Source organism: Hylobates moloch, unplaced genomic scaffold (genome assembly GCF_009828535.3).
Source record: "Hylobates moloch isolate HMO894 unplaced genomic scaffold, HMol_V3 SCAFFOLD_10, whole genome shotgun sequence".
In the NCBI taxonomy this organism is placed as follows: Eukaryota; Metazoa; Chordata; class Mammalia; order Primates; family Hylobatidae; genus Hylobates; species Hylobates moloch.
The window spans coordinates 93,352,058-93,368,200 of NW_026652285.1; the positions used below are offsets into that span (position 1 = coordinate 93,352,058).

Below are 16,143 nucleotides of genomic sequence, written 5' to 3' on the forward strand. Positions count from 1 at the left end.
CTCAGGTACCCACAATTCAAGGTTAACCTTGGTCATAGCACTGTTCACACAATGTTCTGGGGAGCCCAGGAGCTCCTTGAAGGCAGTAGCTGGACCTCCATCTCTATGTCCCAGCACCTGTCATAGGGTCACTTAGTGAATGCAGCATCTGTTGATTGGGTTAATTATGCAAAAGCCTATCTTTTGCAGTAGTCCATGAATTATGACAGTTCCCCAGTTTTTGTCATTTAACCCAGACTGGCCCAGACCCCAGGGTGGTAGGGAGGCCTGCAGAGGACACAAGTAAGTAAGACATGGTCACTGCCATCTAGCAGCAGACATGTGACTAATAGTCCTGGCAAGTGAAAGCAAGGGCCACACCTAAAAGATAGGGGCTAGATGTTTGAAGGTTAGGCAGATGGTTATATCTGTTATTTTTGTGGGTATACACATGGGGGAATGGAATTTTTTTACTTTGAGGTATTTTGGAGGGAGATGATAGGGTGGTAGGATCGCCACTTCTTTTCAGTTATAAAAGTGTAATAAATACTATTCTAGGAAGTTTGGATAACACAAAAATGTTCCAAGAAGAAAGTAAAAATCATATGTATGCCTTCATTTAAAGAGAAAGAAACTGTTAAATGTTGAATTTATTTTCATATTTTTCTGTCATGCAGTCATACATAGATAATCTAATTTTCAAATAATTTTGTCATGTTAACCTTAAGATATTGAATTGTGTGTCACGGTTTTTGATGTGTCAAATGTCACCAGAGTTTTACTTTAGCCAAATGGAATAAATCACAAAATCAGGTAGTCTTCAAGGGCAGCCTATGAACTGCCCTTGAAGGATAGTTTTGAGGGAATGGATGAATATTGTGGTAGTGGTTTGCTTTATTTTTATACTTCAAAGAATAGAAGTATCAACATTTTCTTGGTCAAGTGCTGACAACACAATAATCTTTGTTGTTATATTTAAAAGGGCAGAAAATTCCATGTCATGCATTTTACATATTATGCATTTATTGCTAATAAGAATTCCATGTTTAATAAGATGGTAAACCTAGACCTTGAACAGAATCGAATGTAGCAGTCTTTCTTATCTATTCTCATATAAAATTAGAAAATCATTGTAGGTCTTTTTAGTAGTTAGGCTACAAGTATCTATATTGTCTACATTTAAAAATTTTTAATGGGTGTATATATTATTTTTTAGGGACTTCATTGATGGAAATGTCGAGAGTCTTATGACTGAACTAGAAATAGAAAAATCACTCAAACATCATGAAGATATTGTAGATGAAATTGAGTGCATTGAGAAGACTCTTCTGAAACGTCGCTCAGAGCTCAGGGAAGCTGACCGACTCCTGGCAGAGGCTGAGAGTGAACTTTCATGCACTAAAGAAAAGGTATGTCTTCTTGTGGTTTGGAGTGTGAGCTCAGTGTGGGTGAGTCAGCTTACTGTCAGCCTGAAGGATTAGAAAGAGAATGTGTGTGATAAGAGGACAGTTGTCAAAGTCAGACAGCCAGGTTCCAGGCTGGACTCTGCTAGTTAAGGAGATGCGAGAATTTGTGCAAGTCATATAAGTCCCCTGGCTTTGCTTTTCTTATCTACAAATTCAGGCTAAGAATACATAGGCTTTTCGGCATGGATTAAATAAAACAGCATATTTAAAATTACTGAAGTTACTTAGTTCCTAGCACACCCCACCTCCTTATCCTGTGTGTATCTTTTATGTTTATTTATTTGGGTTCTGCTACCTGTGTTTTTTTAAATAGGTCAATCTTTATATTCTTATTAAGCTACAATGGACCTCACAAGTATTACTTTGGTCTTCAGGTTGATAATGATACAAAATATTTTTTGGTCAGAGATAATTTTCTTTTTTTTTTTTGAGATGGTGTCTCGCTCTGTCACCTAGGTTGGAGTGGAGTAGCGCCATCTTGGCTCACTGCAACCTCCGCCTCCCAGGTTCAAGCGATTCTCCTGCCTCAGCCTCCTGAGTAGAGACGGGGTTTCACCATGTTGGCCAGGCTGGTTTTGAACTCCTAACCTTGTGATCCTGCCTCAGCTTCCCAAAGTTCTGGGATTACAGGCGTGAGCCACTGCGCCTGGCCCGATAATATTCTTTAGACCACAACACAGAGGGAAGTTGGGGAGAAAAAGGAGTTACCTTTTATTGAGCCACTGCTATGGCTACACATGGCCATTTTCTAAATGTTTCATTTAACCTTCCTGGCAACCCTGTAAGATGATGTTAGCTTGGTTTACTGATGTAGCTCAGAGAGGCTCATTACTGGCCCAGAGTCACATGGCCAAGGGCTCTTTCAGTTAGATGAGAATTCCAGGATGAAAAGAGTTCCTTACCCACATGAAACACCTCAGGAACTATTATTTGTATTTTGCTATTTCAACATGAATCTATTTAAATTAAAAGCAGTCTATTACCTAGGAACTAAATTATTTATTAAAGAAATTCTGTGAGTAATTAAGAATGGAAAAAGTCCTCTTTTCAGATGAGCTATTCCTTCTGTTGTCGTATGTTGGATTACTATGAGAGAAAATAGATGTGAGCAGAACTAGAAGAAAAAAATATCACTGGTATAATAATATATAATAAGATATATTATTTTGATGATATATCATCAAAATATCACTGGTATATTTTAATTATATATTTTGGTATATTTTGGTTATATATTAATATATATAGGTATAGATATATAAAACCATCAAAAGAAAATTGATGGCAGTGGTAGTAGGCAGAGGTAGTAAGTGAACCAAGGCTGGTAAGTTCTTTCACCTTCTTCCTCCCAAAATGACTCAGGGAGGCAGCTTGGTAAGAAGGAGGAGGAGAGAGAAAGTAGTGGCGTTTTGGAAGGAGTGTGCCGGACATGTTAAAACCTGACATAGAAAGAGACAAAAAACTATTTGGTGGCTTTTCTGGAATGCATAGCGAGTTTTGTCCAGTGCTTTGCTGGTGAAGCTGACAGAAACAAGCTATCTGAAATGGAAAGACGTATGGTAAAATATGTAGCTCTCTGGGAGCTTGCCAACCCTTTTGCATCCACACAGATATTTAATAGACAAATTTAACTTACGGACTCCTCTGGCTTTAGTACAATGGCAGACTTCAGTTTTTTTTTTTTTTGGCTGAAGGTGAGTCACTGCTCAACCAAGTGCAAACCACACTCTATTTTTGGAACTTTTGATGTCATTGTTTTAAGCATCTTATGTTAGGCAGAAAAAGAAACCAAATTGATTAAAAAAAAAATTGTGTTTTTTACCATATCTTATATAGGAAGATTTTAAACATTTGCAAAGTATTTAATGTTTGTGTTTGTCAGCCATAATTACATTATCACCAGATCAATGCACTTTTACTTCGCTTGATAATAACTATAGAGTGCAGCAAGAATTTCTGTGTGGAGGGAATCTTGGTAAAATCACTTCATTCCCACTTAGTTGGGTAGATAGTTTTAATATTTAAAATGATATAATAGTATTACAGATTATTTTGAAATAAAAAGCATCTTTAGTTCCACTACTTTCAAATGACTGTATTTATTTATTATATAGTCTTTCTGTCTTTGTTGACACATGTAGTTTTACATAGTTGCTCTCACAGTGCTTATACCATTTTAAATTTATTTTTCTCAGCCAACATAATATCATTAACATTCTTCCTTGTTGCTACATTGTCATCTGATCACTTTAAAGGCTACACAGTATTCCACTTTGTTAATGCATTATCACTTAGCCTATTATTATTTGTCAGGTCTTATATTATTATACATTGAGCATTTTTATGTAGTAGTTCTTTGCTTCTGAATTATTTACCGAGAATTAGTTACAGTGAATGGACATTTTTATGTCTTTCTGTATCATCTTGTTTTCCCAAAGAGCTGTTGTACCGGTTTACGTGGCCAATAGCTGTGAGTATTGTAATTGAATGGCTTTTAATGACAGTTTCTTTTCTAGACAAAAAATGCTGTTGAAAAGTTCACTGATGCCAAGAGAAGTTTATTGCAAACTGAGTCAGATGCTGAGGAATTAGAAAGGAGAGCTCAGGAAACTGCTGTTAACCTTGTCAAAGCTGATCAGCAGCTAAGGTAGGTGGATTCCCTAAGCCGTTGATGTATACATTGAGATGAATGAAAAGTTTGCTTCTAAGGGGATAATAATTGGTTTATGATAAATAATGCATGGTAAGTCTACAGGACCTGGGGGGAATAAAGCAATGTGCTTTAGATTGCTCCAGGCTGATGCAAAGGATTTGGAGCAGCACAAAATCAAGCAAGAAGAAATCTTGAAAGACATAAACAAAATTGTAGCAGCAAAAGACTCAGACTTCCAATGTTTAAGCAAGAAGAAGGAAAAACTGACAGAAGAGTAAGTAAGGCCTCTGTAGGGCTACAAGGGGTTTGTGCTGGAAGACAGCTCTGGGGTTCCGAGTCCCGTAGGATCTGCTCTAGTGTTGCTGGTGCTTTGTAGGCTTCAGAAACTGCAAAAAGACATCGAGATGGCAGAACGCAATGAGGATCACCACCTGCAGGTCCTTAAAGAATCTGAGGTGCTCCTTCAGGCAAAAAGAGCCGAGCTGGAAAAGCTGAAAAGCCAGGTATGGCAATAGACGCCTTGAAAAAACAACTGACACAGCACTTTATGATTATAAAAGTAATACATGTTTAATTGTAGAAAAGAATAAATGAGGCTATGTATTATAGTTGTTAAGCATAAAGTCTGAACTAAATTTGAATCCCAACTCAATACAATATTTTTGAATAAAAAAAGTGAGTCTCAAAACATGGCATACTCTATGAGATCATTTCTGTTAAATGCCTTTATGAACACTTATGGTTGTATTTTTAGTCAATACTAAAGTACAAAAGTGGTCATCTGATAAGGGGGGATTTTGAGTATTTTCTGTTTTCTTCCTTTTGCATATCTGCATGGTCTTCTTTTTTTTGTAAACAAATATGTATTGTCTTTAAAATTGTAATGACTTTTTAATTTTAAAAATGAATACATTTTAAAAATCTCTGACTAACTTCCATCACCAAGGATGTCAAAATGGAATTAGGGTATAAAAATAAAAGTTCTTGGAAAACTATAACCTGAGGGATAATTATGATTATCATATTGTTGTTCTTACTGTGATCACTGTGATTTGAGTGGTTTTAAGTATGTGAGCTCAAGGTTTTCATTAGGCATTTCACCCTTGCACTCCTTGCCTGGCTTTTCTGACTCTTGGGGGCTAGGATATTAGCTCCTGATTTTACCTCACAACTAAATTATCTCCAGGTTAGCACTGAGGGCTGTATGGCCTTTGTCAAATTTACTCTTCCCTTTTCTTTAATACAGGTGACAAGTCAGCAGCAGGAGATGGCTGTCTTGGACAGGCAGTTAGGGCATAAAAAGGAGGAGCTGCATCTACTCCAAGGAAGCATGGTCCAGGCAAAAGCTGACCTCCAGGAAGCTCTGAGACTGGGAGAGACTGAAGTAACTGAGAAGTGCAATCACATTAGGGTGTGTTTTTTATTTGGGTTTTCTGAAGAGTCCTAGGACAGTGCTATAGGTTTACTTTGATGTATTTTCATTGCTTCTCCCCAAATGAAAATATAAATTCCTGAAATCTTGCCTCCTCTGTAAAATCAGTTTGGTGTTGTTACGTATCCATGCAGCGGCTGTCATGTGCAGTTCCCCCTCTGTTGTTTTCTGTGTATGCTCAAAGTTCTCCTGCCCCTGTACCTTTCTCATACCATTTCTTCTCCAGGAATTCCCTTTCTCCCCTATCACTAGCCAGATCCCACCTATTTCTCATGGTGCAGCTTCATGCCACCTCCTCTTAGAAAACTTCTGGCCAGGTACAGTGGCTCACATCTGTAATCCCAGCACTTTGGGAGGCCAAGGCGGGTGGATCACGAGGTTAAGAGATGGACCATCCTGGCCAACATGGTGAAACCCCATTTCTACTAAAAATACAAAAATTAGCCAGGCATGGTGGCATGCGCCTGTAATCGTAGCTACTCGGGAGACTGAGATAGGAGAATTGCTCGAACTCGGGAAGTGGTGGTTGCAGTGAGCCGAGATTGCACCACGGCACTCTTGAACCCGGGAGGCGGAGGTTGCAGTGAGCCGAGATCGAGCCACTGCACCCTGGCTGGTGACAAAGTGAGACTCAATTTACATGGCACATGTATACATATGTAACAAACAAACCTACACATTGTGCACATGTACCCTAAAAGCATAATAATAAAAAAATTAAAAAAAATAATAAAGCATTTCTATTATGCAGTTTAAAAAACATAAAAAAAGAAAAAAAAAAAAAAGAAAACTTCTCTGACCTTTTTATTTCTCCTGGAAGAAGGAGTTTCCTTCTTTTGAGTTTAGAAACACTCTGTCTGCATGTTTCCTAGGGCATGAAGGCCTAGCCTTTTGTGATCATGTTTATGTTCCCTGCCTTACCACTCAACAAGGTACTAAGCCCCTCCAGAGCAGGAGCCATGTCTCAGTCAGGCTTTTCTCTCTATAGCACATTGCCTTGCTTATAGTAATGTTGCAAATATATTTAGATGAAGAGAATATGTTACTTTCTTCTATTATATAGAAATAGGTTTCTGCAAAATATAATGCTGTTCTTGACATAAAAGGCAAAAATGAGCTTGTTTCCAAATTAGAATTTATGAAATAAAACAATAACAACTTATTTTGAAGTAATTTTCATTTACAGTCACAGAAGGGAATAACTTTTTTTTTTTCAAACACAGGAAGTAAAATCTCTTCTGGAAGAACTGAGTTTTCAGAAAGGAGAACTAAACGTTCAGATTAGTGAAAGAAAAACTCAACTTACACTTATAAAGCAGGAAATTGAAAAAGAGGAAGAAAATCTTCAGGTTGTTTTAAGGCAGATGTCTAAACATAAAACCGGTAAGTTTAAAGGAAAACAATCATACAAAGTTTGAGGTTGGAAATGTCTGTATTACAAGTCACAGAAAAAATAACAAATGGCCAAAAAAACTTTAAAGTTTAACCTTACTACTAATAAGCAAAGCAAGCAGGTTATAAAAGGAATATGATGTTATTTTCTGCCATTTTAATTGATAAACTTTATTTAAAAGCAAAATAATCATGCTCATTGCTGATCAGAGTGTGCTGAAAGAAGAGTACTCATAGTCTATCAATTGAGGTATAAACTGCAACAATCTCCCAGTGTTTCAAGGCTCTTAAAATTCACACCTGTTGAACCAGTCAGCCCATTTCTACTCCTCCAGAAAGGGCAAGTATGTACATCGCAGCAATATTTATAATGACAAAATTTGGAAACAGGCTGGGTGTGGTGGTTCATGCCTATAATCCCAGCTCTTTGGGAGGCTGAGGCAAGAGGATTGCTTGAGCCCAGGAGTTCAAAACTACCTGGGCAATGTAGTGAGACCCCATCTCTACAAAAATATTCAAAAATTAGTGATGCACATTGATGTGCACCTATAGTCCCAGCTATTCAGAAGGCCAAGCAGGGAGGATCCCTTGAGCTCAGGAGGTCAAGGCTGCAGTGAGCTATGACTATGCCACTATGCTTCAGCCTGGGAAACAGAGGAAGACCCTGTTCCACCGCACCCCCCAAAAAATTGGAAACAACCAATTTAAAAGCCGTATTTTTAACATTTAATGACATGCAAACATGCCCATGAGAAGAATGAAAAAAAGTAGGTAAAAAATGAATATGGAGTATAGTCCCAGTTTATTTTAAAATCTGTGAGTGTGTGTTTGTGTGTGCACGCACGCGTGCACGCGTGCACGCACATGCATTCTTAGAAGAAAATACATCAAAATGCTATTGTAATAGTGATTTGGGGTGGTGAAATAATGGTGGGTTTTAATTTTTTTCTCTTATGCTTTTTTTTGTATTTTCCAGCTTTTCTACAGTAAGCAAGTATCTCTATAATCAGAGAAAAAGTTAATATTTAAATATCTGTATTTCAAAGGCCAAAAATTGTTATGTAAATCTCAGTCTGTATTTCAAAGTATTTTTAATTTATTTTGATCAATTTTATATAAAATACTTTTAGTTGATTCTTTTATGTAGAAGCAAATGCTCTGGAACCAGATCTTTGTTAATTAAATGTTTTTGTTAAAATGTTTGTCTGTTTATTTATTTATATAGAGATGGGATCTTGCTCTGTCAACCAGGCTAGTCTCAAACTCCTGGGCTCAAGCAATCCTTACACCTCAGCCTGCCAAATGGCTGGGATTACAGGTGCGTGCTGCTGCACCTGGCTTGTTAAAATGTTTTTAACAAATTAAATAGTATTTAATGATACTTTTAGAGAATTTTTTATTAAAAATAAAATTAGCACCATTAATTCAGCTCAACAAAATTTTTAAAATTATCTTGTTTTAGTAATAGCATTGTTTTCTGTTTCATTTTGTAAATGTTTTCCAAGTTCATTTAATATCACGGACCATGCTTTGTTTCTATCCCTTAGAACTAAAGAATATTCTGGACATGTTGCAACTTGAAAACAATGAGCTACAAGGTTTGAAGCTACAACATGACCAAAGGGTAGCTGAATTAGAGAAGACTCAGGTGGCAGTGCTAGAGGTAATGAACAAAGCCAACGTACCCTTAAGAAACTGAAGTCTTTCTCATTTAGGATGTTTGAGTCGTTTTTTACCTGATTTAGGAGAAACTGGAGTTAGAGAATTTGCAGCAGATAGCCCAGCAGCAGAAAGGGGAAATAGAGTGGCAGAAGCAGCTCCTCGAGAGGGATAAACGAGAAATAGAACGAATGACTGCTGAGTCCCGAGCTTTACAATCGTGTGTTGAGTGTTTGAGCAAAGAAAAGGAAGATCTCCAGGAGAAATGTGACATTTGGGAAAAAAAGTTGGCACAAACCAAAAGGTGAGAGCAAGAACAAATAAGCTTGCAGGATCACTTCTTCAAGCCAAAGCATTTTAAACACGCTATAAAAAATTTGGAAAATAGAGAAAAGGATAAAATACACCACAAACTTGGTATCATAATACATTTTGCCAGTTGCATTTTTTGGTGAGTTTCCTTCTGGCTTTTTTTTTTTCCTCAAAAGCATTTCTTTAAAATCTATTTTGGTTTTTTTAAGTAAAATAATACATGCTGGAGATAAATGGAGATATATATCTTATTCCTGGACCAGAAGACAACATTGTTAAAGATTTAGTTCTCTTCAAATTGATCTCTAGATTCAAAACAGTTACAATTGAAATCTCAATAGCCTTTCCTTGTGGAAATTGACAAGCTGGTTCTAAAATTATATGAACCTAGAATCGAATTATTCTAAGACCTAGAATAGAATTTATACAATTTTTTAGGTATGACACTAAAACAACTTTTAGAAAGTAGAACAAAAATTTAGGACTAACACTACCTGATTGTAACACTTTTATAAACCTGTAGTAATCAAAACACTGTGGTATTAGTGTAAACACATAGATCAATGGAACAGAGTAGAAAGTCTAGAAATAAACTGACATATATGTGAACAACTGATTTTGATAAAGATACAAAGGCATCTTTTTCAGTAGAGAAAAGATGGTCTTTTAGAAAAATGTTGGCTGAAACAATTGGATATACAAAACCAAAAAAAGAACTTCAATTCATACCTCACTATGTATAATATATAAATATTAATTTAAAATGAGGCCAGGCATGGTGGCTTATGCCAGTAATCCCAGCATTTTGGGAGGCTGAGGCAGGAGGATCACTTGAGCCCAGGAGTTTGAGACCAGCTTAGGCAACATAGAAAGACCCTGTCTCTGCCAAAAAAAAAAAAAAATTAAAAATAGCCAGGTTGGGAAGCTGAGGTTGGAGAATTGTTTGAGCCAGGGAGATCGAGGCTGCAGTGAGCCATGATGATACCACTGCACTCCAGCCAGGGTGAGAATGAGACCCTGTCTCAAAAAAAATATATATATATATTTATTTTTATATTTATATATAGGACCATAAACATATATGTAAAACCTAAATATAAAACTTCTAGAAGAAAACATAAAACATAGAAAACTTTTGTGACCTTGGAGTGGGCAAAAATTCTTGGTATGACACCAAAAGCATGATCCATAAAATAATAAATTGATAAAATTAGACTTCAAAATTTAAAACATTTGCTCCTCAAAAGACACTGTTAAGGTAATAAAAAGATATGTCACAGGTTGGGAAAAAAATGTTTGCAACCCATGTATCTGATAAAGGACTTGTATTCAGAATACATATATAAAGAACTTTCAAAACTCAGTAAGAAGACAACTCAATTATTTAAATGGGCAAAAGATTTGAACAGACATTTCATTACAGAAGATAAATGGATGGCAAATAAGCACATGAAAAGATACGCAGGATAATTAATCATTAGGGAAATGCAAATTAAAACCACAGTGAGATATCACTACACACCTATTAGAACAACAACCATACCAAATGTTAATGTTAACCAGGAACTTTTTTTTTTTTTTTTTTTTTGAGATGGATTCTCGCTCTGTTGCCCAGGCTGGAGTGCAGTGGCGCTATCGTGGCTCACTGCAAGCTCCGCCTCCCAGGTTCATGCCATTCTCCTGCCTCAGCCTCTTGAGTAGCTGGGACTACAGGCACCATCACCACGCCCAGCTAATTTTTTGTATTTTTAGTAGAGACAGGGTTTCACCGTGTTAGCCAGGATGGTTTTGATCTCCTGACCTCGTGATCCACCCGCCTTGGCCTCCCAAAGTGCTGGGATTACAGGCATGAGACACCACATCCGGCCGGAACTTTCATATATGATTGAGGGGCATGTAAAATGGTATTAAGTAACTGTCAAACTTTGGAAGACAGTTTAACAGTTACTTAAAAATCAAACATACACCAACCGGAAGATCTAGCCATTCCACTCCTAGGTATTGTATTTATTCAAGAGAAATGAAAGCATATTTCTATACAGTGTATATGCTAATGTTCATGACAGCCTTATTTGTAATACCCAAAAACTAGAAATGACCCAAATTGTCTATCACCTGGTAAATAGATAAACAAATTGTGGTATATCCACACTGTAGAATACTACTCAGCAATAAGAAGGGAATGAAGTATTGATATACACAACATGGATGAATCTCAAAGTAACTACGTTGAGTGAAAGAAGCCAGACCAAAAGCAAGTCCACACTGTATGACTCCCTTTATGTACTACAATACATGCTCATGCATGTCTGTTATATGGACAGATCCTACTGTACATATAATTGTTTTCTACTCTTTCAATTGTCACAGCTCCATTTTTATCAGATTTTTGGAATTCTGAATGTTATCCATGTTTTTAATCCATGATTTTTATAAAACTTCAATTTAGTGAGTCAGTTTTTGAAAAAAGTCTCCACTTAGAAAGCTGATAAGATTCTGAAAATGAGTTGTCTTAAATTTTGTGAAGATTTATAATCATTTATACTTTCCATAACTGTATGTTGTGAAAGGATAACACTGTTCCTCAGTCATCTCCTATGTGTGCTTGTATATTTGACAGTCTGACTTATTCTCTGTGGTAGGGTTTTAGCAGCAGCAGAAGAAAATAGCAAAATGGAGCAATCAAACTTAGAAAAGTTGGAATTGAATGTCAGAAAACTGCAGCAGGAACTAGACCAACTAAACAGAGACAAGTTGTCACTGCATAACGACATTTCAGCAATGCAACAGCAGCTCCAAGGTATAAGGCAGCAAAACAGTGAAAGTGTGTGATTTCCTTGCCCTTTGTTAGATTCTTTCTTTGATTTTTCTTATGACAGAAGTAATTCCTGTTAATGAGCATGGAGTTTCTTTCTAAAATTAGATTGTGGTAATGGTTGTACAACTCAGAATATACTAAAAGCTTCTGAATTGTACACTTTAAATAGGGCATGATATGTGAATTTTATCTCAATAAAGTCAGTTTAAAAAAAAAAACCTAATTCATGTTCCTTAGAGAACAATTTGAAAACATAGCAAAAAGAAATAAAAATTGCTGTTGACCTCACTCCTCATAGATTCCTAGTAACAGTTTGGTGAATATCCTTCCAGATTTTTCCTAGGGGTGTGTGTCTAGTTTGAAAAACAAAAACAAAGATGTAAATAATGAAGATTTTAAAATTACCAAATGTTTATAAATATGATAATTTATTTAGAAGAAATTGCTGAGTAATTCTAGCTAATAATATACTTGTTGAACATTTTTTATGTCCTTGGTATTTCATTTTCTCAATCCTCATAACATTTTTATGAGATAAAAATTATTTTACTCACTTGTAAATAAGGAAACTGAAGCTTAGTTTCTTGTGACTGCTTAAATGAGAAGTGACTTGCTAGAGGTCACACAGCTAGTAATTGACAAAGCCAGTATAGATAAAAAATTTATTCCCAAATTGCCTTCCTGAAAGGTTAAGTTTCTATTTCTACCAGCAATGCAGAAGGTAGCAGTTTTTAAACACCTAACATTAAGTATTATCTGTAATTTTTTCATTGTGAGATTTTGAACATGAAAATCTTTAAAAACCTGAGCTCCAAGCCCAAATCTGGATTGTGCATGTAACTCTCTTTTGGCCTTTAATGAGATAGTGTGGCATAGTCATATATGTAACAGAAGTAAGCTTAAAACAACTTCTCTACTTTTTGGGAATGCTAATGGGAATCTGTACAGTAAATACGTATGTATTTCTTATTTCATGAGAATGTCATTTCTGTAGAAAAACGAGAAGCAGTAAACTCACTGCAGGAGGAACTAGCTAATGTCCAAGATCATTTGAACCTAGCAAAACAGGTAAGGTTAACAAATGTAATATTCTAATAGTATACTGAGGGTATGCAGACCATTGGTTTAAATAACAAAGAAATCAAGTAGGCTGGTTCCTCTTCACAACAGCAGATACCATAGGTCAATTTATATAACATAACCATCACATAAATAAAAGTTTTGGTGGAGAGCAGTGGTTTGCTAATTTATTTTAGCCTTAGAACTCTTGATACAAACAAAGTTTTACTCAAAGCTAGTAAGTAGGGTGGTGGCTAGACCAGAGCCCAGCAGCAGTCTCTCAGCAGCCCTTCTTGGGGCTTCAGGGACCAGACGGGCCATCTCTAATCCATGACAGATGAGGCTTCTAAAGGCTGGGCTTAGATTTGATTACTCCTTGAGCCATAGAGTACCCGCCAAATCTGGGCCTCTATCTTGTCAGATATTGAATATAGCAGATTTTTGACCCTCGTACTTCTAATGATTTTCTTAAAGGTAATTCAGTGTTGTCCTGTGAGAGTAGTGCTGTAATTCAAAGCACTTCAAGCAAGTTCTAGACCTCAGTTTCTATTGTGTAAATTAAGAGTTATGCCAGGTGCAGTGGCTCACACCTGTAATCCCAGCATTTTGGGAGGCCAAGGCGGGCAGATCACCTGAAGTCGGCAGTTCAAGACCAGCCTGACCCACATGGAGAAACCCCATCCCTACTAAAAATACAAAATTAGCCAGGCGTGGTGGCACATGCCTGTAATCCTAGCTACTCGAGAGGCTGAGGCAGGAGAATCGCTTGAACCCGAGAGGCAGAGGTTGCCGTGAGCTGAGATTGCACCATTGTACTCCAGCCTGGGCAACAAGAGCAAAGCTCTGTCTCAAAAAAAAAAAAAAAAAAGAGTTAACATTAGACACAGGCTGGGTATGGTGGCTTACGCCTGTAATCCCAGCACTTTGGGAGGCCACGGCAGGTGGATCACTTGAGGTCAGGAGTTCGAGATCAGCCTGGCCAACATGGTGAAACCCCGTCTCTACAAAAAAGACAAAAAATTAGCTGGGTATGGGGCATGTGCCTGTAGTCCCAGCTACTGGAGAGGCTGAGATGGGAGGATTGCTTGAACCTGGGAGGCAGAGGTTGCAGTGAGCCGAGATCATGCCACTGCACTCCAGCCTTGGCAACAGAGCAAGACTGTCAAAAAAAAAAAAAAAAAGTTGGATTAGACATCTAAATTCTATTGTACCTGTAAGTTTATTGAGATAATAAAGGAAATAAACTTCTATGCCTCTCGTTCTGTCAGACTTAATAGATACTGGATTGGCACTGGCCACCTCTAATAAAGATGGCTTTATTAGTAGTTTCCACTTGTTCTTTCACCTAAAGGACCTGCTTCACACCACCAAGCATCAGGATGTATTGCTCAGTGAGCAGACCCGACTCCAGAAGGACATCAGTGAATGGGCAAATAGGTTTGAAGACTGTCAGAAAGAAGAGGAGACAAAACAACAACAACTTCAAGTGCTTCAGAATGAGATTGAAGAAAACAAGCTCAAACTAGTCCAACAAGAAATGGTACTACACATTTATGATTTTACATAAAGAAAGTATTTTGTGGCTCATGTGAGCCTATTTTTCCCCTGGCAGAAAGCTGCTGAGAAATATCCCCCATGGGACTATGTGTCACTTAACTGCCCTGTGTAGCCATGGGTAGCGTTTATACCAACTATGTGACTCTCTTACAGACCTTTAACGATCATAGAACATTGGTCCTGTAAAGATACTTAACAGCCACGTGCCATTTGCTGCTTGAATCCCCTCCTCACATGCTGGCCAGATAGCTTCCCAAGCCCTCTTGATCACCTCTGTAATGGAATTGTCCCTGTGGGCTGTCTTCTACTTTCTTTTGAACTAGAATCTGTCTCATGTCCATGCAGGTTCTCTGGGACACTATTTGTTGTTTTATGACTAATCAAGATTATTCTTTATTAAGATGTTTCAGAGACTCCAGAAAGAGAGAGAAAGTGAAGAAAGCAAATTAGAAATCAGTAAAGTGACACTGAAGGAGCAGCAGTACCAGCTGGAAAAGGAATTAACAGACCAGAAAAGCAAACTGGACGAAGTGCTCTCAAAGGTGCTGGCGGCTGAAGAGCGTGTTAGGACTCTGCAGGAAGAGGAGAGGTGGGGTGAGAGCCTGGAGAAGACGCTCTCCCAAACTAGTATGTATTCTGGAACTTCTCACTGGGAGATGGGGTATGGGTTGGCCCTGCTGGTTGTCTTGCAAAAGTATTTAAAGAGATCCAGAGCCCAGCCAGAGCCCAGGAGAGGAGGCAGGAGAAGTAAAGCAGGAGGTACGATAGCCCTGTGAAAGATGAGGAAGCAGGTTCAGAGAAGAGATTTAATCCTGAGACTGACCAGCAAGTCCTTCCTTGCTCGTATTGTCTCCTTTGAGAATGCCATCTCAGGAAAGTGGAACATTCACGTGAATAATTGCCAAAAGATACTCTTAAAGTATATTACCTATGAGCTTTGGGAATAAGATCTACTTCATCTCAAGTGTCAAAAAAATCATATTAACAGTTCTTCTGTCCAGATTGGGCATAGTGAATGGTACCAGAATAGAGGTGTTTGCTTTTAGGTCAGTTTGTTCTCTCTTGAACCATATATAAATGAAGTTGACATGGGAATCCAGGGTAAATGATTGTTCTCACATCAGTAAATGATTTTTCTCTTTCTTAGGCTCCAGGGTTTAACAGTGCTCAGAAAATGTTGTGGGCTTGGGGATCTGAAAGGGTTATTATTCCTTTTTCCCTGGGAACTGGTGATATACCCAGACCCAATCATTTCATTATGAAAATGAAACTTAAAAGAATATGTTGCGTTCTGATCATGCCAGAGTTGTTGAAAAGTGAAATCTGGGCAGGGCGCTCCTCTAAATAGGGTGATGAGAAAAATATCTTTTAAATGTCACTTTTATTTCGTAAGCATTCTCTGTCGAGTACTCACTATGTACCAGGCATTTGCATACATGATTCCAATTGAACATCAGGAAATTTATTCCTCATCTATAAAATGTGGCTCATGCCAGTGTAGGAGCCAGCTCCAAATCCTGCGCACTTTCCACTGCACTGCCTCCTGTGGAAAGTAGTAGTACTGGTGTGTCTCCCTTTATGAAAATCAATGTTTATAAAAAATATTTCAGCTGTTCCACACACTTCAGGATTGGCGCTGGGTTTCCCCTCACTGGTCTCAAAGACTTGAAAGAGAAGATAGTAGCTATCTGTCACTCTGGGATCAGGCCCTCCAGGAACCAATTACTTCAAAAGGCACCCTTATCTGGGTCTTTTTCTGGGCCTTTGGTGTAAGGGTAGGCTTGTAAGACTTTGTAATGGAGGAAAGCACCTGCAT

General features: G+C 37.7%; 1 protein-coding gene across 7 annotated transcripts in view; it reads left to right on the top strand.

Moving 5' to 3' along the window:
* CNTRL (centriolin) overlaps positions 1-16,143 on the top strand; it is a 103,312-nt gene that overhangs the window by 79,054 nt on the left and 8,115 nt on the right. For 5 of the 7 annotated variants that reach the window (XM_032165001.2, XM_032165000.2, XM_032165002.2 and 2 more), the window contains 12 exons: positions 1,196-1,388; positions 3,962-4,092; positions 4,232-4,372; positions 4,475-4,601; positions 5,345-5,509; positions 6,754-6,913; positions 8,470-8,585; positions 8,668-8,885; positions 11,536-11,693; positions 12,706-12,779; positions 14,122-14,310; positions 14,729-14,954. In XM_032165001.2, the coding sequence (XP_032020892.1) occupies positions 1,196-1,388; positions 3,962-4,092; positions 4,232-4,372; positions 4,475-4,601; positions 5,345-5,509; positions 6,754-6,913; positions 8,470-8,585; positions 8,668-8,885; positions 11,536-11,693; positions 12,706-12,779; positions 14,122-14,310; positions 14,729-14,954 (1,898 nt within the window). Of the gene's footprint in view, positions 1-1,195; positions 1,389-3,961; positions 4,093-4,231; positions 4,373-4,474; positions 4,602-5,344; positions 5,510-6,753; positions 6,914-8,147; positions 8,426-8,469; positions 8,586-8,667; positions 8,886-11,535; positions 11,694-12,705; positions 12,780-14,121; positions 14,311-14,728; positions 14,955-16,143 lie in introns of those variants that run through there. The other 2 variants (XM_058445845.1, XM_032165007.2) reach the window with 2 other exon arrangements.